Source organism: Chiloscyllium plagiosum, unplaced genomic scaffold, assembly GCF_037043375.1.
Source record: "Chiloscyllium plagiosum isolate Xiang-an unplaced genomic scaffold, Cpla_swu_hap1 HiC_scaffold_5, whole genome shotgun sequence".
NCBI lineage: Eukaryota > Metazoa > Chordata > Chondrichthyes > Orectolobiformes > Hemiscylliidae > Chiloscyllium > Chiloscyllium plagiosum.
Window position 1 is genome coordinate 63,959,233 of NW_028270143.1, and position 27,947 is coordinate 63,987,179.

The 27,947-nt window shown below is 41.9% G+C and overlaps 1 protein-coding gene across 1 annotated transcript in view; it reads right to left on the reverse strand.

Annotated features, from left to right (window-relative positions):
• Positions 1–27,947, reverse strand: part of LOC122550254 (contactin-associated protein-like 2) — a 2,045,475-nt gene that overhangs the window by 1,083,591 nt on the left and 933,937 nt on the right. The window contains exon 9 of the mRNA XM_087987230.1: positions 11,951–12,100. Within this exon, the coding sequence (XP_087843356.1) occupies positions 11,951–12,100 (150 nt within the window). The remainder of the gene's footprint in view (positions 1–11,950; positions 12,101–27,947) is intronic.

A 27,947-nucleotide genomic window follows, 5' to 3' on the forward strand; every position in this document is an offset into this window, starting at 1 on the left:
AGAGGGAAATGATGGCCAATAGAAGCAATCAGAGAATAGTATTTATATGCAAAAGTTCACAATCCTTAAGGAGGAGGGGGAGTGAGCCCAAACAGAAAGGCACAGCTGCAATCAAGACAAAAATTTCAGTTCATCAATGCATCACAAGGCTCAGATGCTAATTAAATAATTCAATTCTTCCATTATTTTTGTTTCCAAATGCCTCTGATTTAAGGTCAGTGTTGTTATCAGCTTCATTAGAAAGGCGACTTTAAAAATTCAGTAGTTACATCTAATCTCTCCATTCACTGCAGCTCTTCTCAGCTTCATCCCATGCCAAATTGCGTTGTCGCAGTTTCGTAATCTATTTTCCACGATGTGAATTTCCACAAGTTTGTTCATATTTCAATAAAGTCCTCATTCAGACTTTTGTGTAAACAAATCAGCTTATGTAGTCATGTCTTACAGCACAGGTTTCTGATGCCAGATATCAGATGAGTGACCTTATGATTCACCTTTACAAATACTGTGAGGTAATTCCTGCTAAATGGTAACACAGAAATACATGCAGTATTCCAGATATGAATGAAAGGTGTTGTTAAACTTGAAAGGGTTCAGAAAAGGCTTACAAGGATGTTGCCAGGGTTAGAGAGTTTGAGCTAAAGGGAGAGTCTGAATCGGCTGGGGCTATTTTCCCTAGAGTGTCCCAAGTTGATACTTGTATTCTCAGAGCTGTCAACATTGTGACAAATCATAGGTATGACATTTTCAGTCTCAAATGTCAAAGCTGAGGTGACACCACCTTACACCAGGAGAGCCTCAAGCAAGATTAGTATTTTCCTGAGGAGTGACCTTATTGAAGTTTATAAAATTATGAGGGGCATGGATATGGTGAACAGTCAAGCTCTTTTCCTCAGGGTAGGGGAGTCAAAAACTAGAGGGCATAGATTTAAGGTGAGAGGGGAAAGATTTAAATGGGACCTAAAGGGCAACTTTTTCAGCAGAGTGTGCTGCATGTATGGAAAGAGCTGCCAGAGGAGGTGGTGGGGGCTGATACATTGGCAACATTTAAAGGGCATCTGGATAGGAAAGGTTCAGAGAGATATGTGCCAAATGCTGGCAAATGAGACTTGATTAAGTTAGGACATCTGTTCAGCATGGACAAGTTGGACTGAAGGGTCTGTTTCGGTGCTGTAAATCTGTATGACTCTATGATGTAAACACAGCATCATATTTTTCAAAGTTCAATTAATTCTGCAATGGTGGCTGCAAATTAGAAAGTTGCAAATACAAGTCCACTGCTTAAGAAAAAAGAATGAGAAACCAGGAAACATCAGACCTGTTAGCATGACTTCAGTGGTATGGAAAATATTGGAATCAATAATAAAGAATCTGATAACTGGATATTTAGAAAATAATTGTCTGGTGGACACAACATGGATGTCGAAAGGGAATTCATGTTTGAAAATCTGATAGAAAGTTTTATAAATGTTACTAGAAGAATGTGTCAAGACAGTACTCATGGAGTCAGGGGGAGGAGTTATTCAGAGGTTAGTGAGAGTAACTGGGGGAGTGTTGGGGGAGGTCAGTTCTGGAGTAACCCAGGATTTACACCATGTTTTAATCTAGCTATCATGTCTGGGTAACCATCCAGATAAGTACATTGGAACTGTCTTTTGTAGACTTCAACTTAAAATCAGAGACATTTACAAGAGTATGGAATTGCAAATCAGAACTTCCCAGGCAATTCCTACTAAGCTCTATGCTCAGAATTTTCACATGGTCCCAATGTGCATCTTAAATTGTGATTCGGAGATGCCGGTGTTGGACTGGGGTGAACAAAGTTAAAAATCACACAACACCAGGTTATAGTCCAACAGGTTTAATTGGAAGCACACTAGCTTTCAGAGCTTTTCGGAGACAATCACCTGATGAAGGAGCGTCGCTCCGAAAGCTAGTGTGCTTCCAATTAAACCTGTTGGACTATAACCTGGTGTTGTGTGATTTTCATCTTAAGTTGGATATTCAATATCCTACGATCCAAAGACTGGAACATTTGGGCTATTATTTCGAAAGTAACATTTTTTTCTCTAATTGTATGGAAAGCAAAATGAAATGTAAGACCAAAAAAGGCCATCGACAGAAACATTCTTCTTAGAAGGTGAAAGCATTATACCATTGCAACGATTTATTATAATTACACTGACAAGGTTGAAAATATAGTATCTATCACAGGCTGTGGAAATTATTGATAGCATTATATTGACTTTTAATAACACTTCCCAACTGAGCTTCAGTGGTCTGCAACAGTGATCGATGTTCACTGACAAGATTCACCAAAAACTGAACCCATTAGTTTTGGGAACTTTGCAGTTCTATGGTCACAATACAATGTGACAAGAATCTACTTTGCAATGACAATTGCAACCAAAACCTGCTGAATGATTTGGTTCCAAAGCCTTAGGTGAGAAATATTCAATTCAAGCCAAGCATGTGAAGTTCAACATTAAAGGCAGATGAGAGGATGTATCGGCAATGATTTATGTTACATTATTTTGTTACGATGTTCAGACATTGGAAATATTTCTCCCCCATTATCAATTGTCATATATGTTGAGTCTGTTAAAGGTGTTCCTGACATTGATAGTGGAATGCTGCTTCTTTGAATATGACAATTGACATACGAAAAACTGAAAATAGAGCTGGTTACTGCACAGTTATAGAGTCATAGAGATGTACAGCATGGAAACAGACCCTTCGGTCCAGCCCGTCCATGCCAACCAGATATCACAAACCAATCTAGTCCTACCTGCCCAGCACCCGGCATATATCCCTCCAAACCCTTCCTATTCATATACCCAACCAAATGCCTCTTAAATGTTGCAATTGTACTAGCCTCCTCCACATCCTCTGGCAGCTCATTCCATACACGTACCACCTTCTGCGTGAAAAAGTTGCCCCTTAGGTCTCTTTTATATCTTTCCCGTCTCACCCTAAACCTATGGCCTCTGGTGCTGGACTCCCCAACCCCAGGGAAAAGACTTTGTCTATTTATCCTATCCACACCCCTCATAATTTTGTTAACTTCAAGAAAGTCACCCCTCAGCCTCCGACGCTCCAGGGAAAACAGCCCCAGCCTGCTCAGCCTCTCCCTATAGCTCAAATGCTCCAACCCTGGCAACATCCTTGTAAATCTTTTCTGAACCCTTTCAAGTTTCACAACATCTTTCCGATAGGAAGGAGACCAGAATCGCATGCAATATTCCAACAGTGGCCTAACCAATGTCCTGTACAGCTGCACCATGACCTCCCAACTCCTATACTCAATACTCTGACCAATAAAGGAAAGCATAACAATTGCCTTCACTATCCTATCTACCAACGACTCCACTTTCAAGGAGCTATGAACTTGCACTCCAAGATCTCTTTGTTCAGCAACACTCCCTAGGACCTTACCATTAAGCGTGTAAGTTCTGCTAAGATTTGCTTTCCCAAAATGCAGCACCTTGCATTTATCTGAATTAAACTCCATCTGCCACTTCTCAGCCCATTGGCCCACTTGGTCAAGATCCTGTTGTAATCTTGTGGTATCCCTCTTTGCTGTCCACTACACCTCCAATTTTGGTGTTATCTGCAAACTTACTAACTGTTCCTCTTATGCTCACATCCAAATAATATATGTAAATGATAAAAAGTAGAGGGCACAGCACCGATCCTTGTGGCATTCCACTGGTCACAGGCCTCCAGTCTGAAAAACAACCCTCCACTACCACCCTCTGACTTCTACCTTTGAGCCAGTTCTGTATCCAAATGGCTAGTTGTCCCTGTATCTAACCTTGCTAATCAGTCTCCCATGGGGAAGCTTATCGAATGCCTTACTGAAGTCCACATAAATCACATCTACTGCTCTGCCCTCATCATTCCTTTTTGTTACTTCTTCAAAAAACTCAATCAAGTTTGTGAGGCATGATTTCCCACGCACAAAGCCATGTTGACTATCCCTAATCAGTCCTTGGCTTTCCAAATACATGTGCATCCTGTCCCTCAGGATTCCCTCCAACAACTTGCTCTCCACTGACATCAAGCTCACTGGTCTATAGTTTCCTGGCTTGTCCTTACCACCTTTCTTAAACAGTGGCACCATGTTAGCCAACCTGCAGTCTTCCAGCACTTCACCTGTGACTATCGATGATACAAATATCCCAGCAAGTGGCCCAGCAATCACTTCTATGGCTTCCCACAGAGTTCTAGGATACACCTGATCAGGTCCTGGAGATTTATCCACCTTTATGCGTTCAAAGACGTCCAGCACTTCCTTCTCTGTAATCTGGACATTTTGCAAGGTGTCACCATCTATTTCCCGACAGTCTATATCTTCCATATCCTTTTCCACAGTAAATACTGATGCAAAATACTCATTTAGTATCTTCCCCATTTTCTGTGGCTCCATACAAAGTCCGCCTTGCTGATCTTTGAAGGGCCCTATTCGCCCCCTTGTTACCCTTCTGTCTTTAATGTATTTGTAAAAACCCTTTGGATTCTCCTTAATTCTATTTGTCAAAGCTATCTCATGTCCCCTTTTTTCCCTCCTGATTTCCTTCTTAAGTATACTCCTACTGCCTTTATACTCTTCTGAGGATTCACTCGGTCTATCCTTTCTATACCTTACATAAGCTTCCTTCTTTTTCTTAAACAAACCCTCAATTTCTTTAGTCATCCAGCATTCCCTATACCTACCAGCCTTTCCTTTCACCCTAACAGGAATATACTTTCTCTGGATTCTCGTTATCTAATTTCTCAAGGCTTCTCATTTTCCAGCCATCCATTTACCTGAGAATATCTGCCCCCAATTAGCTTTCGAACGTTCTTGCCTAATACTGTCAAAATTAGCCTTTCTCCAATTTAGAACTTCAACTTTTAGATCTGATCTATCCTTTTCCATCACTATTTTTAATAATGGAATTGTGGTCGCTGGTCCCAAAGTGCTCCCCCACTGAACCCTGTCACCTGCCCTGCCTTATTTCCCAAGAGTAGGTCAAGTTTTGCACCTTCTCTAGTAGGTACATCCACATACTGAATCAGAAAATTTTCTTGTACACACTTAACAAATTCCTCTCCATCTAAACCCTTAACACTATGGCTGTCCCAGTCTATGTTTGGAAAGTTAAAATCCCCTACCATAACCACCCTATTATTCTTACAGATAGCTGAGATCTCCTTACAAGTTTGTTTCTCAATTTCCCTCTGACTATTAGGGGGTCTACAATACAATCCCAATAAGGTGATCATCTCTTTCTTATTTCTCAGTTCCACCCAAATAACTTTCCTGGATGTATTTCCAGGAATATCCTCCCTCAGCACAGCTGTAATGCTTTCCCTTATCAAAAACGCCACTCCCCCTCCTCTTGCCTCCTTTTCTATCCTTCCTGTAGCATTTGTATCCTGGAACATGAAGCTGCCAGTCCTGCCCATCCCTGAGCCATGTTTCTGTAATTGCTATGATATCCCAGCCCCATGTTCCTAACCATGCCCTGAGTTCATCGACCTTCCCTGTTAGACCCCTTGCATTGAAATAAATGCAGTTTAATTTATTAGTCCTACCTTGTCCCTGCCTGCCCTGACTGTTTGACTCACTTCTGTTCTGAACTGTACCAATTTCAGATTGACCTCTTTCCTCATTATCTCCCTGGGTCCCACCTAACTAGTTTAAATCCTCCTGAGGAGCTCCAGCAAATTTCCCTGCCAGTATATTAGTCCCCTTCCAATTTAGGTGCAATCTGTCCTTCTTGTACAGGCACTTCTACCCCAAAAGAGATTCCAATGATCCAAAAACCTGAATCCTTTTCCCATACACCAGCTCCTCAGCCATGCATTCATCTGCTCTATCCTCCTATTCCTGCCCTCATTAGTTCGTAGCACCGGGTGTAATCCAGATATTACTACTGTCGAGGACCTCCTTTTTAAATTTCTGCCTAACTCTGTGTAATCTCCGTTCATAATCTCAACCTTTTCCCTTCCTATGTCACTGGATCCAATGTGTACAATGACCTCTTGCTGGCCCCTCTCACCCATGAGAACATTCTGCACCCTCTCTGAGACATTCTTGATCCTGGCACCAGGGAAACAACACACTATTCTGTTCTTTTGCTGCTGGCCACAGAAACGTCTGTCTGTACCTCGGACTAGAGAATCCCCTAACACAATTGATATCTTGGAACCCGACATACCACTCATTGCATTAGAGCCAGTCTCAATACCAGAAACTTGGCTGTTCGTGCTTCGTTCCCCTGAGAATCCATCACCCCCTACATTTTTCAAAACAGCATACTTGTTTGAAATGGGTATATCCACAGAAGACTCCTGCACTAGGTGCCTACCTCTCCTACCTTTCCTGGAGTTAACCCATCTATGTGACTGTATCTGAGACTTTCCCCCCCTTCCTTTAACTGCCATCCATCACATACTATTTCTGTTGCAAATTCCTCATTGCTTCTAACTGTCTCTCCAATCAATCCATTCGACCTGATAAGATTCACAACCAACAGCATTTATTGCAGATATAATCCGCAGTAACCCTTAAACTCTCTTTAAACTCCCACATCTGACAAGAAGCACATATCAGTCTACTAAAGGCCATTTTTGCTCCTTCACAATCTACAGACCCAGAAAATATCACCGTCTTATTCCTCTACAAACAATGCCCCAGGTTAAATTAATAGTTATGTCTTATATTTTTAGTTTAATCAAGAGACATATCTCTAAAAACATATAATCAAGAAAGAACCCACTCTACTCACTACTGCAGACTTTCTGTAGTCCACTTCAAACAATTAACTTATCTGTTTCTGCCCTGTGAACTTCGCCCAACAGTTCCTCCAAGATCAGTTGTGAATTTCTCTTTGCTAATTTTCCCAGACGCACTCCGATATCCAGCGATACATGAATTCAAGTAGCAAAGACAGTGTCAGTTTCTTTCTTTCTCTCTCTCCTGCACTGACCTCACCATGTGCTGCCTTTGTCTGCTCTTCTCCCTTTTAAAACTGCTGTTGTTTTGATTTTTTTTTCCAAAGTTCTAAAACAATGCAACAGCATATAAAACAGTGATTACTGCTGCTGGAATTCGAGGAAATCACCTCCAACACCTAAAATACCTCAAAAAAGGAGCAGCTGTTACAGCCAGAAATATTTCCTATCCTTCATTTTGGATTACCCAGAATAATCTTTCACGGAGGCCCTCCAAGCTGGGACCCTCTCGGCTCGAACAATAAGACTACTACCATGGTCATTGAAAACAATGTAATTCAATGACAAGCAATTTGCCTCAACACAATGTAGGAACAACTTAAGTAAACTCTTAAACCCATCTCGTTTCATGTGGGTAACACTGATTTTATTCTGTAACAATGTTGGCTGAAAGTGTCAAATGAAAGGGGATATGTAACGCCATAAGATTTCTCCTGTCCTTATTTCTGCCCTATTGGACCATTAACAACTGAAATATTCTTGAAATAAATGAAATGGAAATGTCCAGGAAATCAATGTAAAATCAGTGTTAGACATGCTTTAGCCATATATCATCTAAAGAGGCACAAATGCCTTGCAAAAACAGGATAACTTGAGGACGTGAACAAGAAGACTGAGTTATTTACGTGCACATTTAAGGAAGTCTTCAGAGAAACACGTGGGTAATTTGAAAGTCTTCCTGGCTGAAATGTCATTGCGTCTCAACTGCAATCCCTCATTGCCTGCCTGGTTTGTAGTCTCTTCAAATATCTTCATTATCCTCAGAAAAGACCTTACACTTTCGGAAGTTTTCACCCCTCTGTAATGCCAGGTTGTGTAGAGCACAGCAACAGCAATAATATGTGAAACCATTGCTGACGGCTATTGCAGAACTCTCCCAAATTTATTCATGCAAGCTGAAACTCATTTTAAGAAGCCAGACGACTCCCACTTATTGGTTGGTCTTCTTGAACATAGAATCCTAGTTTAGCTTGATATAGCAATGGGTTGTGGACTGAGAAATCCCACTGATGTCTCCAGATGAACTGTGAAATGATGCTGAGACATATAATTTAACACAATTATGAGCTTCAAAATAAATGGGTGCTCATCATTTTTCATAGGCCTCAGATTCTACACCTAAATCCATGACCACCTCTCTAGGTGGGGTCTTTAGTAACACTGTGCTCTGTACAAAGTGGAGATCTGTCAGCAAGCTTGCTCTATTTCTACTCCTGCTTTGGTGGTGTTGGCATCACACATTAAAATTTGTCCTCTGCCAACATTATGATAATGACCAGATAAGAGACAAAAAAAAGCTGAAGATACTGGAATCTAAAGTAGACAAGAAGAAGGCTGGAAGAACACAGCAAGCCAGGCAGCATCAGGAGGTGGAGAAGTTGACATTTCAGGTATAACCCCTCTTCAGGACTGGGGGTAAGTGTCAGGGGAGCTGCAGATAAAGGAGGCTTGAGGATGGGGTGGGTGAGGTGGTCAGCTGGAAATGGATGAACATAGATTGAGGATATGACCTGGTTGGTCGATGTGAGGAATGAATCCAGTTGGTAGCTGGAAGAGGAATGGAAGGGAGAGGGAGGGGCTCCGGAAGGGAGTCAGGGGATGGGAAGGGAGGTTATTTGAAATTGAAAAACTCAGTGTTGAGTGCTCTGGGCTGTAGGTTGTCCAGGTAGGCCCTGAGGTATTGTTCCTCCAATTTGCCATCTGATTGGCTGTGGCACTGGAGGAGGCCAAGGGTGGTCATGTCAGAAAGGGAGTGGGAAGGGGAATGAAAATAGACAATGACTGGGAAGTCAGGTTGGCTTCTGCAGGCCCAACTGTGATGCTTGGCAAAACATGTCCTGAGTTGACATTTGGTCTCCCCAGTGTTGAGAAGACCATATTGTGAGCACCAGATACAGTAAAGTAGGTTGGAGGAAAGGCAGGTAAACCCCTGTCTCACCCGGAAGAACTGTTTGGGGACCCGGTTGGGGTTGGGGTTGGGGGTGGGGTGGTGGTGGTGGTGTAATGGCAGGTTTTGCATCTTTTACAGTCACAGGGATAGGTACCTGGAGGTTGGTGGTGGTGGTGGTAGTGGGGAGCGTGGCATGAACCAAGGATTGGTGAAGGAAATAGTCCTTTCAGAGGACAGAGGGGGGTGGAGTAGGGAAAATCTTCTTGGTGGTGGGGTCTAAATGGAGTGTTTAAGGATGATGTGTTGGGTGCAGAGACTGGGATGGTGGGTGAGGACAAGGGGGACCCTGTCTTTATTGCATTGGGGGGGGGTGTGTGCAGTATTTAGAGCAATGGAGGAGGTGAACTGGAGGGCTGTTTGGATGACAGAGGGGGAAAAGCACGTTGTCCAAAATAGATAGACATCTGGGAAGCTTAGAAGTGGAATGTCTTCCCGTCCAAGCAGATGCAGCGGAGGTGGAGGAATTGGGAGAATGGGATGGAGTTCTTGTAGGATACTGGGTGGGAGAAGGTGTAGTCCAAGTAGTTATGGGAGTCTGTAGGTTTGTCATAAATGTCAGTCTGGAAGCTGTCGCCAGAGATGGAAATGGATCAGTCAAGAAAGGGAAGGGAGCTGTCCGCGATGGACCAAATGAATTTAAGGGCGGGATAGAATTTGTGGGCTAAGTCGATGAACCGTTCCAGTTCAGCCTGGGTGCAGGAGGCTGCACCGATGCAGTCATTGATGTAATGGCGGCAGAGTTGGATCACAGTGTCTGTGTACGTACTGAAGAGGGACTGTTCAATGTAGCTGACAAAAAGGCAGGCATATATGGGGCCCATCTGAGTGCCCATGGATTTGGAAGAAATGGGAAGAGTGAAAAGAAAAGTGATTAAGGGTGAGGCAGAGGAGGGTACTCGTGGACCAGATAATGCATTTTAGTGATGCCGTATTGAGGGACAGTGTAGTGTCTTCCAAATGCAAGGATTTCCCTTTGAACTGTCCTCGTCCACCTTCCCTTCTAACCTCCTGCCTCTCTGCAGGTGGAAACTGTGCTCTGCGGGGTTGTGCCTTTCTCACTCATTCTACTTCTCACTGGTGGTCTCAAAACCAGAAAGCATTCGACCGATATTAATTTGCAGTGCTCATTGCTTAAGGTTTCCATTTACACTGCATGTCTGCTATGTGCCTTGAATCAACCATCAATCATTACGTCTCAGAGATGCACATCATGTTTGTCCAGCCTCCAGCTGGTCATTCTCACATTTCATTGACTTTCAATCTCCCTGCACTGACTCACTGTTGCTCACCATGACTGCCAACTCCAGCCAAAACTGATCTACTGCACAGTCATAGAGTTATAGAGATGTAAAACATTCCAACTCATCCAAGTCAACCAGATATCCCAAATTAATCTAGTCCAATTTGTCAGCATTTGGCTCATATCCCTCTAAACTCTCCCTATTCTTGTGCCCATTTAAATGCCTTTTAAATGTTGCCATTATACCAGCCTACACCACCTCCTCTGGCAGCTCGTTCTATACATGTACCATTTTTTGCGTGAAAAAGTTGCTCCTTAAGTCCTCTTTAAACCTTTCTCCTCTCACCTTAAAACAATGCTCTCTAGTTTTGGACTCTCCCACCTTGGGGGAAAGACCTAGTCTATTTACCCTATCCATGCCCCTCATGATTTTATAAACCTCTATAACATCACCCCTCAGCCTCCAACACTCCAGGGAAAACAGCCCCAGTCTATTCAGACTCTCCTTGTAGTTCAAACCTTCCAACCCTGGCAATATTTTTGTAAATCTTTTCTGAATCTTTGCAAGTTTCACAACATCCTTCCTACTGCAAGGAGACCAGAATTACATGCTGTATTCCAAAAGTGGCCTAACCAATGATCTGTACTGCAGCAACTTTCAATTCCTATACTCAGTGCATTGACCAATAAATGCAAGCATACCAAACACCCTCTACACTACTCTGTCTACCTGTGGCTCCATTTTCATGGAACGATGAACATGCACTCCAAGGACTTTTTGTTCACCCACATTCACAAAACCTTACCATGAAGTGTAGAAGTCCTGCTCTGATTCGCTTTTCCAAAATGCAGCATCTTGCATTTATCTAAATTAAACTCCATCTGTGAATTCTCAGCTCATTTGACTATCTGACCAAGGTCCCATTGTAATCTGAGGTAACCTTCTTTGGTGTCATCTGCAAACTTACTAACCATACCTCTTGCCTCTGATTCTATACATTGTTTTCAATTCTATCCCTGGAAAAATCTTAGAAATCTCCTGAAAATACATTATTTAATTAGCTCCTTTCTAGGCTCAATTGCTTGCCTATTGTTAGTAAGTATGGTATACACCCAGCAGAACAATTACCTCCAAGAAACATCAACAATTGAACAAACACATCAGGCTTCCATTTCAATGTGTTCCCTCATTAAATGTTGGTCCACTAGTTTCCCCTGCCCACTTCCCCAGATATCAGAGAACTCAGTCAATGATTGCCAATTGTACATACCATTTTCTTGTCAAATTTCTTTGTACACCATCTGTTTTTGCCCTTAAGCCTCCAAACAATTTCAGCAATACTGTATTTAACCAGCTTGTAGGAAACCTCCAATGTCACATTGTCATTCAGTCATGAATGTCCTTTGGAAGACCTTGAGTGAGTATAGCCCATTTCTATCTGATAGGGAAAATATCTGACCTCCATCTGGTATGTTAGCTGTGATGTGGACCTTGCCACTTAGATAATCAAGAGAAAGCCCTGACACTCTACAACTCTGTGTTACAGCACTTTCCAACACAACATGTACAAAAAAAAGTTCTGTATTACCTGTAATGAGATTTTAAATTAACTTACTATATGTTAATAACCTTCCCTTTTGTTCAAAAGGAAAATGTACCAAATATGCTGCTAGTAACCATGTCATGTGATTAAATTAAGGAAATTTCATTTTAACTAATTTGTTTATAAACGAGTACCAAATATGTTTCACTGTACCTCCAAAAAAATATTGATCTCCAGTTTTGATTTGCATTGAACTATTTGTCCGTACGGCAGAGGCATCATCACCATCAATAGTGAGAATTGCAGAATTTTCTTTGGCATGAAATTGTACTGTGTGCCACTGACCATCATTGAGCCCAAAACCTGAAATCCAACAAGAAAATAACAATAATGTTCTCTGCAAGTAGCTTGTTCCTAAAAGACCTGTAAACTGAATCAAGTTTATGTAATGATACAGTTGACAAAGTAACAAGAATCAAGCAAGAATAAAGCATTCAGCCTCTAGTTACACTTTTTATGAACCTCAACACACTTTGGCTCTCTGAACTATCAAAGGTGAGGCCCCATTTTTAAAACTAAACCTTGTTGAGTCAGTGGAGTTATAATGGAGTCGATTTTAATTGAAATTTTGAGGTCAGACAAAACGAAACAGAATAATTAGGAGCTTCAAGTATGTGCTCATTGAGTGACATAATAAACCTATGAAACATTAGCAAAAAACATTGTTGACTACTTTCCTCAAAAGAAAATGATTTTAGGGCTAGGCCAATAGTTTATCACATTATCAAAATTATTCATACTTCCTTACCTCTCCTCTACTGCGGGATCACAAAGGTAGAGGTGGCAATTCGGCACGAGCAGAGGAAAAGAAGGGAAGTGGGTGATGAAGGAGTAGATGTGGGTGAAGGGACAGGTGGGAGCAAAGAGTGAAGGGAAGGAGGGAAATGGGAAAATGGGAAAAGTGGAGAGAGGAAAAGGGAGGGAAGGTATAGATTTGCATAGATTTTTAAAAAAACTAATTGAAAGTAATTTCCTTATTCTTTTCAACTTTGTATAGATTTGCAATCGTTAAACATAAAATCTTAAAAGGATACAGCACAGAGTGGCCATTTGCCTCATTATGCCTGTACCAGCTCCTTTGAGGTGATGTTCAGTTGGGAAAATTCTCCGTCACTTTCCTCATAGCCCTTCATATGTTTCAATTTCAAGTATTAACTCACCATCTTTGGAAAGTTATTATTGAATCTGCTTCCACCACACTTTTAGACAGTGCATTCCAGTTTACTGATAAAAAGCAGACCCCAAAAACACGATTGGAAGTCATTACAGCCAAATGGTCTTTTACATTAACTGTCAGATTAATAATAAAACTCAATTGGTTTCCTCCGAAGCATTTATAATTGGATTCAGTACTTGAAAAGTTAAAGGCCTTTATTACATTCTATAAATGTGCATTATTGAGAGAAAGGATTGTCAATATTACATTAAATCTGTTGACTGCAACTGCATTAACTGCCACTTCACTGGTAGTCTCAATGCTATCAGAGGAAAAAAAAAACAGAATTCTTGAAAATAACACTGCCACCAGTTTGTTTTTAACAATACAATTAATTAGGGTACAATTTCAAATTTGCTGATCTATTTTCAAATTGTTTATAGATTTGTTCATTTGCTTTTTAGATAACCATACTTGCTTTTAATTTTGTCTCGTGCTCCAACTTAATCTAAGAAAATAAGGTGGCAATTATTTTTTTCTATATTTGTTATAATTCCCAAATTAAATCATAACCAACTTTACTATTCTACCTGTGTAATTTTAAACCTCCAAAGACTACAAAATGGGATTATGGAGTCATTACTATTTCATATGATCCAGTGGCGTTTCCTACGAGGACCACAATCTTCAGAGTTTCATCCATTTTTCCACCTTTCTATCACTTAATGTATCCATCTCTCTTTAATTTTACAAATCATATTTTAAGTTGACAAGTAACAGTAAAATTCGGATGTTACCAATAAAAAGAGAAAAAACGTAGTAAATGCAAACAATTACAACCATCAAATAGACAATAGGTTCAGGAGTAGGCCATTCTGCCCTTTGAGACAGCACCACCATTCATTATGATCATGGCTGATACATCCACAATCAGTATCCTGTTCCTGCCTTATCCCCATAACCCTTGGTTCCACTATCCATAAGATCCAACTCTTTCTTGAAAGTATCCAGAGACTTGGCCTCCACAGCCTTCTGGGGCAGAGCATTCCACACACCCACCACTCTCTGGGTGAAGACGTTTCCCCTCAACTCTGTTCTAAGTGGCCTACTCCTTATTCTTAAACTGTGTCCTCTGGTTCGGGACTCACCCATCAGCAGAAGCATGCTTCCTGCCTCCAGAGTGTCCAATCCTTCAATAATCTTATACATCTCAATCAGATCCCCTCTCAGCCTTCTAAACTCAAGGATATATAAGCCCAGTCGCTCCAATCTTCCAGCGTAAGTTAGTCCCGCCATTCCAGGAATTGACCTCGTGAACCTACGCTGCACTCCCTCAATAGCCAGAATGTCTTTTCTCAAATTTGGAGACCAAAACTGCACACAATATTCCAGGTGTGGTCTCACCAGGGCCCTGTACAGCTGCAGAAGAACCCCTTTGCTTTTATACTCAATTCCTCTTGTTATGAAGGCCAGCATGCTATTAGCTTTCTTCACTGCCTGCTGTACCTGCATGCTTGCTTTCATTGACTCTTGTACAAGAGCACCTAAATCTCGTTGTACTGCCCCTTTACCTAACTTGACTCTATTTAGGTAGTAATCTGCCTTCCTGTTCTTGCCACCAAAGTGGATAATCACACATTTAACCACATTAAACTGCATCTGCCATCCATCCGTGCACTCACCTAGCCTGTCCAGGTCACCCTGTATTCTCTTAACATCCTCCTCACATTTCACCCTGCCACCCAGCTCTGTGTCATCAGCAAATTTGCTAATATTACTTTTAATACCTTCATCTATATCATTAATGTACATTGTAAAAGGCTGCGATCCCAGCACTGATCCCTGCGGCACACCACTGGTCACTGCCTGCCATTCCGAAAGAGCCGTTTATCACTACTCTTTGTTTCCTGTCAGCCAACCAATTTTCAATCCAAGTCAGTATTTTGGCCCTAACATCATGCACCCTAATTTTGCTCACTAACCTCCTATGTGTGAGTTTATCAAAGGTTTTCTGAAAGTCCAGGTATACTACATCCACTGGATCTCCCTTGTCCATCTTCAGAGTTACATCCTCAAAATATTCCAGAAGATTAGTCAAGCATGATTTCCCTTTCATAAATCCATGCTGACTCTGACCTATCCTGTTACTGCTATCCAGATGTGTCGTAATTTCATCCTTTATAATTGACTCCAGCATTTTTCCCACCGCTGAGGTCAGACTAACTGGTCTATAATTCTCTGTTTTCTCTCTACCTCCTTTCTTAAAAAGTGGGACAACATTAGCCACCCTCCAATCCGCAGGAACTGATCCTGAATCTATAGAACATTGGAAAATGATCACCAATGCATCCACAATTTCTAGAGCCGCCTCCTTCAGTACCCTGGAATGTAGACCATCAGGTCCAGTGGACTTATCAGCCTTCAGACCTAACAGTCTCTCCAACACCATTTCCTGCCTAATATAAATTCCCTTCAGTTCAGGTCCTTCAGCCACTATTACATCTGGGCGATTGCTCGTGACTTCCCCAGTGAAGACAGATCTAAAGTACCAATTCAACTCTTCTGCCATTTCTTTGTTCCCCGTAATAAATTCACCCGTTACTGTCTTCAAGGGCCCAATTTTAATCTTAACCATTTTTTTCTTTTCACATACTGAAAAAAGCCTTTACTATCCTCCTTTATATTTTTGGCCAGTTTAGATTAGATTAGATTAGATTAGATTACTTACAGTGTGGAAACAGGCCCTTCGGCCCAACAAGTCCACACTGCCCCGCCGAAGCGCAACCCACCCATACCCCTACATTTAACCCTTACCTAACACTACGGGCAATTTAGCATGGCCAATTCACCTGACCTGCACATCTTTGGACTGTGGGAGGAAACCCGAGCACCCGGAGGAAACCAACGCAGACACGGGGAGAACGTGCAAACTCCACACAGTCAGTCGCCTGAGGCGGGAATTGAACCCGGGTCTCTGGCGCTGTGAGGCAGCAGTGCTAACCACTGTGCCACCGTGCCGCCCACCTTCGTATCTTATATTTTCTTTCTGTATTTCCTTTTTAGTAATCCTCTGTTGTTCTTTAAAAGCTTCCTAGTCCTCAGATTTCCTACTCATCTTTGCTATGTTATACTTTTTCCCTTTTGTTTTAATATGGTCTTTAACTTCTCTCGTCAGCCACGGCCATCCCTGCCTCCCCTTAGGATCTTTCTTCTTTTTTGGAATGAACTGATCCTGCATCTTCTGCATTATACCTAGAAATACCTGCCATTGTTGTTCCACTGCCATCCCTGCGAGGTTATTACACCATTGAACTTTGGCCAGCTCCTCCCTCATAGCTCCATAGTTCCCCTTATTCAACTGAAATATTGTCACTTCCGATTCTACCCTCTCCCTTTCAAACTGCAGATTAAAGCTTACTGTATTATGGTCACTACCTCCTAATGGCTCCTTTACTTCGAGGTCCCTGATCAAATCCGGTTCGTTGCACAATACCAGATCCAGAATTGCTTTCTCCCTGGTAGGCTTCAGCACAAGCTGTTCTAAGAATCCATCTCGGAGGCACTCCACAAATTCCCTTTCTTGCGGTCCAATACCATCCTGATTCTCCCAGTCTACCTGCATGTTCAAGTCCCCTATAACAACTGTAGTAATATCTTTGCAACAGGCCAATTTCAGCTCCTTATTCAACTTACACACTACATCCAGGCTACTATTTGGGGGCCTGTACATAACTCCCATTACGGTCTTTCTCCCCTTAGAATTTCTCAGCTCTATCCATACTAACTCTACATCCCCTGATTCTAGGTCCCCCCACACAAGGGACTGAATATCATTCCTTACCAACAGGGCCACCCCACCCCCTCTGCCAGTCAGTCTGTCCTTACGATAACATGTATAGCCTTGAATATTCATTTCCCAGGTCCTGTCCACTTGAAGCCACGTCTCAGTTATCCTCACAATATTGTAACTGCCAATTTCCAAATGAGCCTCAAGCTCATCCACCTTATTTCTAATGCTTCGTGCATTCATATATAATATTTTTAATTTGTTACTCCCCTCACCCTTCCTATCAATCCCTATTTTACTTGACCTTGCGGCATGATCCTTTTTTGAGTTTTCTGTTCCATTGATTCCGTTGTCTTTCTTGACTTCTCTTGTTCTAACTTTCCCTTTAACTTCCTTCTTAAACTTCCAGTTTGTCCCCTCCCCCCTGCTATCTATTTTAACGCAGCTGTGTTGCAGTGGCAAACCTACCTGCCAGAATGCTGGTCCCCCACCTTCCATTTATATATTTTTACAAAGCGGAAAATCACAAAATAAGGGCTCAGAAGAGGGCAATATTATTTGTTTGAAGGAAGCTATAACTTAACCATAATGCAGTTACAACTGTGGAACTAGCAGAAGGTATTTGAAAATGTGTCCATAACATAACTTAATACTTTCTACATAAATGTTTGGAAACTGTATTAGAAGCTGAAACAAACTTGGTTTAATTACTAGCTTAGCTAAAGTGACTGACAATTTAAATCCCTGGGGGTCCCAAAAGCTATTTAGATGACAGTCAGAAATTACAACTGACTTTACCAAGGAAGGGATAACAAACTATAACATTTCAATACAACATTAAAAATAGAAATTCACAAAAAACTTGATACATGTTCATTTACGAGAAGGATATTTTTGTAATTGGAATGAGGGCCAGGTGGGTCTCATTGACTATGCAATCCTTGACTGGGGCTGTTAACCTGGGCCAATCAGGGAGCCCTGGCTGACAGATATAAACAGAAGATTTCCCTCCAACTCTATTTTGATTTAGTCCCTACCCTCCCTTTCACTGTTTTGATCACACAGCACTGCCCTTTGATGTGAAGGGCAGTGTTTGTCACTGGCCACCCGGGTGTTTTCCTATCTTCCTGGTGGTGGAAATTGAATAAGGATTTGTGCACTTTGTGTCTTTCACTGTGTCTCCCACCTGCACACACACACCATGGGTGCTGGGGATAAAATAAGCACTACCGCAGTTAGGCGATAGTGTGGGGGGGTTAATTGAAAAAAAAAACAGAAGATTTAGAGAGTCTCCTGATTCTAGGCACTGAGATATAGATATAGATTCCGTACAGTGTGGAAACAGGCCCTTCAGCCCAATAAGTCAACACCGACCCTCCGAAGAGTAACCCACCCAAGATTCATTCCCCTACATTTACCCCAGACTAATATACCTAACCTCCACATCACTGAACACTATGGGTAATTTAGCATGCCAATTGACCTAACCTGAACATCTTTGGATTGTGGAAGGAAACTGGAGCACCTGGCTGGTCAGAGCCCACATATTCTGCACATGTAAATAAGGGGTGACTTGTTGAGGGGATACTGGCTTCTGTGCAGTTAGGTCAATATTAAAGAAGAAACAGGTTATTCTAAAAAGAACAAAAAATGTGTTATTGAAACTTTTGCAGTGTGTTTATTTATCAAACCTCCAACTTCCAAGATCATTCTATGGAATATTAATTTTATAATTAATGGAACTACCATGAAAAGAATATATATTCCAAACAAAGTGCTTTAATAAAGTGAAATTATTGTTCAAAATGATTTTTTCAACTACATTGAGTTAGTTTTGAAAACAAAAGGTGGAAATAATTTTCAGAAAATATTTTGAGTCACTATTAATAACTTAGGCAGCTTCTGAAGCTTAAAGCTTGTTCTGACCAAGGGTTACTGGAACTAAAGTGTTAATTCTGCTTTCTCTCCACAAATCCTGTCTGACCTGCTGAGTTGCTCCAGAAATTTCTGTTTTATTTTTTGGATTTCCACCATCCACAGCTGTTTGTTTTTTCAAACTTCTGTAGCCTATTTCCTAAACACAATTAAATATGCATAACCACTCATAAAGGTCAGAAACATAGGGAAGCTATAAATATGTTGTTTATTTTTCTCTCTCCTTCAATTCAAGCTCAAACAATGAGGGTCCAATCATAATTATGAAAGGGCTTCCACTTATAAGGTTCATGTGTTCTGTTTTGCAGATCATATAACTGCATAAACTACTTATTCCAAACAGTCAAAGACAACAATAGTGATTGTCACAACACGTCTTATGGCCAAAAAAGCATGGTTAGATAATTTCTCATAGTCATTTGGCAGCTCAGTTGAATCATTCCCATTTGTGCATGTCATATTGTAATCACTCAGGGACAGTACCTATGTATAGCCTTCAGCATACTTATTAACATCAAAGCATTAGACACTGATAGAGGAAATACTGCAGATCCAAATTCTTTAAATTATTGCAAAGCAAATCTACCGGATTTAGTTTAATTAATTTAATATTCATAAAACCTGTAATATTATTTACAAGGGCTGAGGGATATCGTATAAAAATTATAACAAAAAGTATCGACTGGTACAGTGGACTGAGCATGAGGTAGAAATTTAACCTTTCAACCCATTCACACTCGAGGAGGCTAGAAGAATAGTGCCACATGCTATTCATAATTAGTTCAGTCATAGCAATAAAGTTGTTGTTCTGGGCTTCCCAAATAGATTCAGCAGGTAGCCATGAATATGACCTACTCCGAATGGTTGAAAATTCACTATTTCAAGAGATAACAGCATGGGTCAAAATGGATCTATTCTGCAATTATCAGGATACAGACAGAATCTGTAATGATGGCTTTTCGATGAAGGCAAGTTGTAACCCTGATTTTTGGAGGCACACTTGAAGTAATACTGAAGAACGGAAGGGGCCTGCTGAGGAATATCCTTCTTTACAAATGGAAGTAGCCAGCTACTTTGAGGGAAAGTGCGAGAAGTTGTAGAGGAGGTGACAAACAGTGGTGTGGACTATTGCTCTCGGATACAGGACTGAAAGATCTCATTAAGGCATGTCACATTAAATTACCAACACACTCAATGTGATTTTCACAGCTATTTCTTCCATGGGACTCCACAAACTAACGCCAATCATAGCTCCATGCATTCTCCTCTTGAGAATTTCCTCATATCCTATCTGAACAATCACTTTCAGCTTTGCTTCACTGCCATCTCAAAACCACACTCACTGTAACCCTTCACAAATGTTGTCATTTCATTCTCTTATTATATTGCACTTCTCATGCATATCTCCGTCCTGCCTTACAGAAGAGAGCACAGACAACAAGGAGAGGCAGAGCCTGGGTTGGCAATTCAATCATCACCCCCCTGACTTCTGTCAGAGGAGGCACTGGAGTTCAGCACACAGATGGAGCGCATGATCATTCAAAATGGAGAAATGGGCATCTCCCAGATACTTGGCGTCAGAGTTAGCTATGGCACACAATAATCATTGATGCTGACTTGATGTCACCAATTACTGAAATAGGATGAACTGTACAATGATAACTTTTGACATACTCGCCTTGTCAGTTCTAATTAATATCTTTGATCTGGCACAGGTCCTTCAAGTGTCACACAGAATTCAGAATGGGAGGAAGCCAGTGTGACCTCACAGAAGGCTGTCCACTCTGGGAAGTACTTCACACAGCTCACGTTCACAGTGCACCAGCTTTGGTATGCAGGCCTCAGTGGAATCTCCACAGTGGGAAATTGGGTTGTGATCTGAGTGAACCTTACATCAGAGGGCAGCAGCAGTCACTTCAGATGAAGTCAATATTAGAGAATCTTTGTTCGAGGGTTCAGAATCCTTAAAGCTCTGTTGAACTGCATACAAATGCTAAGCTTTAGGAATCATTGGTGAAGAGGCCATTTCTGGAGCAGTATCAATAAATATGTTAGCTTCTGTCTGCCTTTGAAGAAATATGAAATATATTTGGAGAGAGGTCATAGGAGTCTATCTCTAACATGAGCATCAAGATGTCTCAAGCAGTTTCACAGAGAATCCATTATCAGCGAAAGGGAGTCACCTGCACTATACATTAGACAAGAATAGCCACTGAGATGCATGTTGACCCTCACTAATTTGCTGTACAATTATAAACAAGAAAAAGGAAAATCTCCTTTTGGTTTTTCCATATCTCACTGAAGTGCAGCAGATTGCTTTCCTACTCTAGGCTAACTGGGAATGAGAAGCAAGATGGAAAAAAGGGGTATGGAGGTGAGGACTGTGCTCAAGGTCCAAAGTGAACTTGGGTGGATTGGTGAATCTCATTGATGATCTCAGAGATGCACTTCACAGATTGCAAAATAGGCAAGTGTGATCAACAAATCCACAGGTGAAGAAATTCAAGGTTCTGAAGATCTTCCCGAACAAGGGAAATGTGTGTGCATATTGTGAGTCGGGAAGAAGGTCTTATTCACAGAGGCTGCAGATATCAGCAACCATCTTCCAAAACACTATGAGATTCTGAGGTGCAGATACTCTGTCATCTGCCAAAAATGCTCTTGAGCTGGAATGCTGTGCTATGGTGTTGAATCCGATTTTAATTTGCAGGGATCTGGGAGAGCAAAAGAAATCAACAATACTCAAAAAAATCAGTTTGAACCGACAATAATCAGCTTTTATTGAGAACACTGCAGCAGTTTTGGCTAAAACTTGAGAGAGGGAGAGATACAAGATGTTCTCAATTTCTCAGCCAAAGTTTGCACTCTATAAAGGATATCATTTATATACTTTAAAATATGAGTCATACAGTCATAGAGATGTACAGCATGGAAACAGACCCTTCGATCCAACTCATCCATGACAACCAGATATCCCAATCCAATCTAGTCTTACCTGTCAGCACCTGGCCCATGTCCCTCCAAACCCTTCCTATTCATGTACCCATTCAAATGCCTCTTAAATGTTGCCATTGTACCAGCCTACACCACTTCCTCTGGCAGCTCATTCCATACACGTACCACCCACTGCGTGAAAACGTTGCCCCTTAGGTTTCTTTTATATCTTTCCCCTCTCACCCTAAACCTATGCCCTCTAGTTCTGGACACCCCAACCCCAGGGAAAAGACTTTGCCTATTTACCCTGTCCATGCCCCTCATAATTTTGTAAAACTCTATAAGGTCACCGCTTAGCCTCCAACACTCCAGGGAAAACAGCCCCAGACTATTCAACCTCTCCCTATACCTCAAATCCTCAAAACCTGGCAAGATCCTTGTAAATCTTTTCTGAACCCTTTCAAATTTCACAACATCTTTCCAATAGGAAGGAGACCAGAATTGCACGCAATATTCCAACAGTGGCCTAACCAATGTCCTGTACAGCCGCAACATGACCTCCCAACTCCTATACTCAATACTCTGACCAATAAAGGATAGCATACCAAACGCCCTCTTGACTATCCTATCTACCTGCGACTCCACTTTCAAGGAGCTATGAACCTGTACTCCAAGGTCTCTTTGTTCAACAACACTCCCTAGGACCTTACCATTAAGTGTATAAGTCCTGCTAAGATTTGCTTTCCCAAAGTGCAGAACCTTGCATTCATCTGAATGAAACTCCATCTGCCACTTCTCGGCCCATCTGGTCAAGATCCTGTTGTAATCTGAGGTAACCTTCTTCACTGTCCACTACATCTCCAATTTTGGTGTCATCTGCAAACTTACTAACTATACCTCTTATGCTCGCATCCAAATAATTTATGTAAATGACAAAAAGTAGAGAACCCAACACCGATCCTTGTGGTATTCCATGGGTCACAGGCCTCCAGTCTGAAAAACAATCCTCCACCACCACCCTCTGTCTTCTACCTTTGAGCCAGTTCTGTATCCAAATGGCGAGTTCTCCCTGTATTCCATGAGATCTAACCTTGCTAATCAGTCTCCAATGGGGAAGCTTGTCGAACGCCTTACTGAAGTCCAGATAGATCACATCTACTGCTTTTTCCTCATCAATCCTCTTTGTTACTTCCTCAAAAAATTCAATCAAGTTTGTGAGACATGATTTCTCATGCACAAAGCCATGTTGACTATCCCTAATCAGTCCTTGTCTTTCCAAATACATGTATATCCTGTCCCTCAGGATTCCCTCCAACAAATTGCCCACCACCAAGGTCAGGCTCACTGGTCTATAGTTCCCTGGCTTGTCCTTACCACCCTTCTTAAACAGTGGCACCACATTTGCCAACCTCCAGTCTTCTGGCACCTCACCTGTGACTATCAATGATATAAATACACATACACAGACCAAGTCCTGAACTATGAAAGCAACCACCCCAACACACACAAAAGAAGTTGCATCAAGACACTGTTCAAAAGGGCCACAATACACTGCAGCACACCAGAACTGCAAAAAGAGGAAGAAGAATACCTCTACCATGTATTGGCCAAAAACGGATACCCCCGCAATTTCATCAACAGATGCCTCAGGGAAAGACAACGGAATGAGGACATGCCACAACCCAAAGGACTAACCACGTTACCATACATCAAGAACACTTCTGAACTGACAGCCAGACTACTATGACCACTAGAACGCATAACAGCACACAAACCAACAGCCACTCTCAGACAACAACTCAGCAGGACAAAGGAACCGATACCCAGCATGAGCAAAACCAACATAGTATACAAAATCCTATGCAAGGACTCCACAAAACACGACATAGGACAAACAGGAAGACAGCTAATGATCCGTATCCATGAACACCAACTAGCCACGAAACAACACGACCAGCTATCCTTCGTAGCCACACATGCAGATGACAAGCAACATGAGTTTGACTGGGACAACACTACTATTATAGGACAAGCCAAACAGAGAACAGCCAGGGAATTCCTAGAGGCATCGCACTCAACAAACACATCGACCTGGACCCAATATACCGGTCACTGCAGCGGACAGCTGGAACTGACAACCGGAAGCTAGTAGGTACATCCACATACCGGATCAGAAAATTTTCTTGTACACACTTAACCACTATAAATGCTAGACGAAACATCACAGAAGCGCTTCACAGGAGACTCCCAAGCACTGAGGATGTCACCTAGACAGGGGACAAAATGTCTCAACACAAATTCCCAGCTCGGCGAACAGAACCACAACAATGATATAAATATCTCAGCAAGAGGCCCATCATTCACTTCTCTAGCTTCCCACAGAGCTTTAGGGTACACTTGATCAGGTCCTGGGGATTAATCCACCTTTACCTGTTTTAAGACATCCAGTACTTCCTCCTCTGTAATCTGGACATTTTGCAAGATGTCACCATCTATTTCCCTACAGTCTGTATCTTCCATATCCTTTTCCACAGTAAATACTGATGCAAAATACTCATTTAGTGTCTCTCCCATTTTCTGCGGCTCCACACAAAGGCTGCCTTGCTGATCTTTTAGGGGCCCCATTCTTTCCCTAGTTGCCCTTCTGTCCTTAATGTATTTATAAAAACTCTTTGGATTCTCCTTAATTCTATTTGCCAAAGTTATTTCATGTCCCCTTTTTGCCCTCCCAATCTCCCCCTTTAGTATACTCCTACTTCCTTTATACTCTTCTAAGGATTCACTCAGTCTATCCTGTCTTTCCCTTACATATGCTTTCTTCTCTTTCTTAACCAAACCCTCAATTTCTTTAGTCATCTAGCATTCCAAATACCTACCAGCCTTTCCTTTTACCCTAGCAGGAATATACTTTCTCTGGATTCTCTTTAACTCACTTCTGAAGGCTTCCCATTTTCCAGCCGTCCCTTTACCTGCGAGCATCTGCCCCCAAGCAGCTTTTGAAAGTTCTTGTGTTGCTGGAAAAGCGCAGCAGGTCAGGCAGCATCCAAGGAACAGGAGAATCGACGTTTCGGGCATAAGCCCTTCTTCTCCTGTTCCTTGGATGCTGCCTGACCTGCTGCGCTTTTCCAGCAACACATTTTCAGCTCTGATCTCAAGCATCCGCAGTCCTCCCTTTCTCCTTTTGAAAGTTCTTGCCTAATACTGTCAAAATTGGCCTTTCTCCAATGCAGCACTTCAACTTTTAGATCTGATCTACCCTTTACCATCACTATTTTAAATATAATAGAATTATGGTCGCTGGCCCCAAAGTGCTCCCCCACTGACATCTCAGTCACCTGCCCTGCCTTATTTCCCAAGAGTAGGTCAAGCTTTGCACCTTCGCTAGTAGGTACATCCACATACCGGATCAGAAAATTTTCTTGTACACACTTAACAAATTCCTCTCCATTTCAACCCCTAACACTATGACAGTCCCAGTCTATGTTTGGAAAGTTAAAATCCCCTACCATAACCACACTATTATTCTTACAGATAGCTGAGATCTCCTTGCAAGTTTGTTTCTCAATTTCTCTCTGACCATTAGGGGGTCTATAATGCAATCCCATAAGGTGATCATGTCTTTCTTATTTCTCAGTTCCACCCACATAACTTCCCTGGATGTATTTCTGGGAATATCCTCCCTCAGTACAGCTGTAATGCTATCCCTTATCAAAAATGCCACTCCCCCTCCTCTCTTGCCTCCCTTTCTATCCTCCCTGTAGCATTTGTATCCTGGGACATTGAGCTGCTAGTCCTGCCCATCCCTGAGCCATGTTTCTGTAATTGCTACGATATCCCAGCCCCATGTTCCTAACCATGCCCTGAGTTCATCTGCCTTTCCTGTTAGCCCCTTGCATTGAAATAAATGCAGTTTAATTTATTAGTCCTACCTTGGCCCTACCTGCCCTGAATATTTGACTCGCTTCTATTCTCAACTGTACCAATCTCAGATTGATCTCTTTCCTCACTGTGTCTCTGCTCCCACCACCCCCCCCCCCCCCCGCCAACCTACTAGTTTAAATCCTTCTGAGCAGCTCTAGCAAATTTCACTGCCAGTATATTAGCCCCTTTCCAACTTAGGTGTAATCCATCCTTCTTGTACAGGTCACTTCTACCCAAAAGAGATTCCAATGATCCAAAAATGTGAATCCTTCTCCCATACACCAACTCCTCAGTCATGCATTCATCTGCTCTATCCTCCTATTCCTGCCCTGACTAGCTCGCAGGACTGGGAATAATCCAGATATTACTACTCTCAAGGACCTCCTTTTCAAATTTCTGTCTAACTCTCTGTAATCTCCCTTCAGAATCTCAACCTTTTCCCTTCCTATGTCATTGGTTCCAATGTGGACAATGACCTCTTGCTGGTCCCTTTCCCCCGTGAGAACATTCTGAACCCTCTCTGAGACATCCTTGATCCTGCTGAGAAGTAATAGATTGTGATGAAATGTTTACCATCCATAACACTGAACTTTGTCTTATTGGTTTTTCAAAACATCAGTCATTCCATAATTTTGTTTCTGTGTACGGATGTTTTGTTTCGGCTAAAGTCTGCAGTTCAAAATATACAAGGAACCGTTAAGAAGATTACTGAAGTTATACCAAGGTTGCAGAATTTAGCCTATGTCAAAAATGGTATTTCTGATCTTTTGCCACAGTCTTTTTAACTTATTGATCTGTAACCCAGGAGTATGGCCAATTTCTCCCATCATGCAATGTTAAATGCTCCCCACAATCCGACAATGGTACCACATCTTCTGAAGTCAAGTTCTGTATTTATCGTTGCTCTCCTGTGAAGTTGAGGAGAAAGCAATTGTTTTCTCTACTGTTGTTCATGCTCCTCCTCTTGTTCTTCAACAGAAGAGTTGAGATGAGAATGACAACCCTTAGCACTGAGGCTGCATTTGATGGAGCATGGTATCAAGAAACCTGGAAAACTAGACCAAAACTGGAATCCATGGGAATGAAGAAAAATACTCCCTGCTGGTTGCAGTCACACCTAGCACAAAGGAAGATGGTGGTGGTTGTTGGAAGTCAGTCATGTCAGCTCAAGGACATCTCTGCAGGACATCTTCAGGGTAGTCCTGAGAACCATTCAGTATTATTCATGACTCCTCAGATATGAAGCGGTCTATGTCAAAATGCAGCAAGACTTGGGTGATATTGAGTTTTAGGGAGATATTGAGGCTCAAAAGTGGCAAGTATGATTCATGCTACATAAATGCCTGGAAATGACCATTTTCAATAAGACACAAGCTAACCATCACCCCATGACATTCAATGGTGTTAATACCACTGAATCCCCCATTATCAATGTCCTGAGTACAATCGTTCACCAGAAACAGAACTGGACTAGCCATATAAGTACATTAGCTACAAGAGCAGGTCAGAGGCTGGGACTGTTATAGCAAGTATAACCTCCTGACTCCCCAAAACTGGTCAAGGCACAAGTTAAGGATGTGATGAAATACTCCCCACTTGCCTGAATGAGTGCAGCTCCAACAACACTCGAGAAGCTTGACACCATCCAGGGCAAAGCAGCCCACGTGGCATGTGCTGCATCCACAAGCATCAACTCCCTCCACCATCGATGATCAATTGCAGCAGTGCATACCATTTACAAGGTGCACTTCAGAAATTTACCAAAGATCCTTAGATAGCACCTTCCAAACTCATGACCACTGAAAGATAAGAGCTGCGGACACATGAGAACACCACTATCGGCAAGTTCCTGCCCAAGCCAGTCACCATCCTGACTTGGAAGTTCATCATTATTCCTTCAGCGTGTTATGGACAAGGCCTAACGCCTCAAAACATTTTTAAGCAGGTAGCCTAGATCGTAACTTTGCTGTTTGGTTTAGGTAAGTATATTGTGGATATTCCCGCAGTGAATTAGCTGATCCGACTGCTAGTTTTAAACAAACAGAATTTAGTTCAAAATTATGGAATGAAACACAAAGAACAGAAAGTAGAATACCAGGTAACTTATCCTATCCAAAATCCAATAGACCATCCCGACTTAATGATACTGTTCCGAAAATACTTGTAATAGTCCCAAAAAAATATATCCCATAGCACAAAGAATAAAAATGATACAAAAAGCTGACAGGTTACGCAGTTGGAAGGGTAGGAGGAGGGAGAGAACCAGCAGCCTTTCTTCACCCATTGCTACTGAACTGAATCAAAAATTCTATCGCAACGATAGCTGGCCACTCCCCTTTGATTACACTGGGTTTTTTAAGACATGAAAGCCTTAGGCAAGAGGCATTATCTGTTACGGGTAAACAAAAAGGGACCCA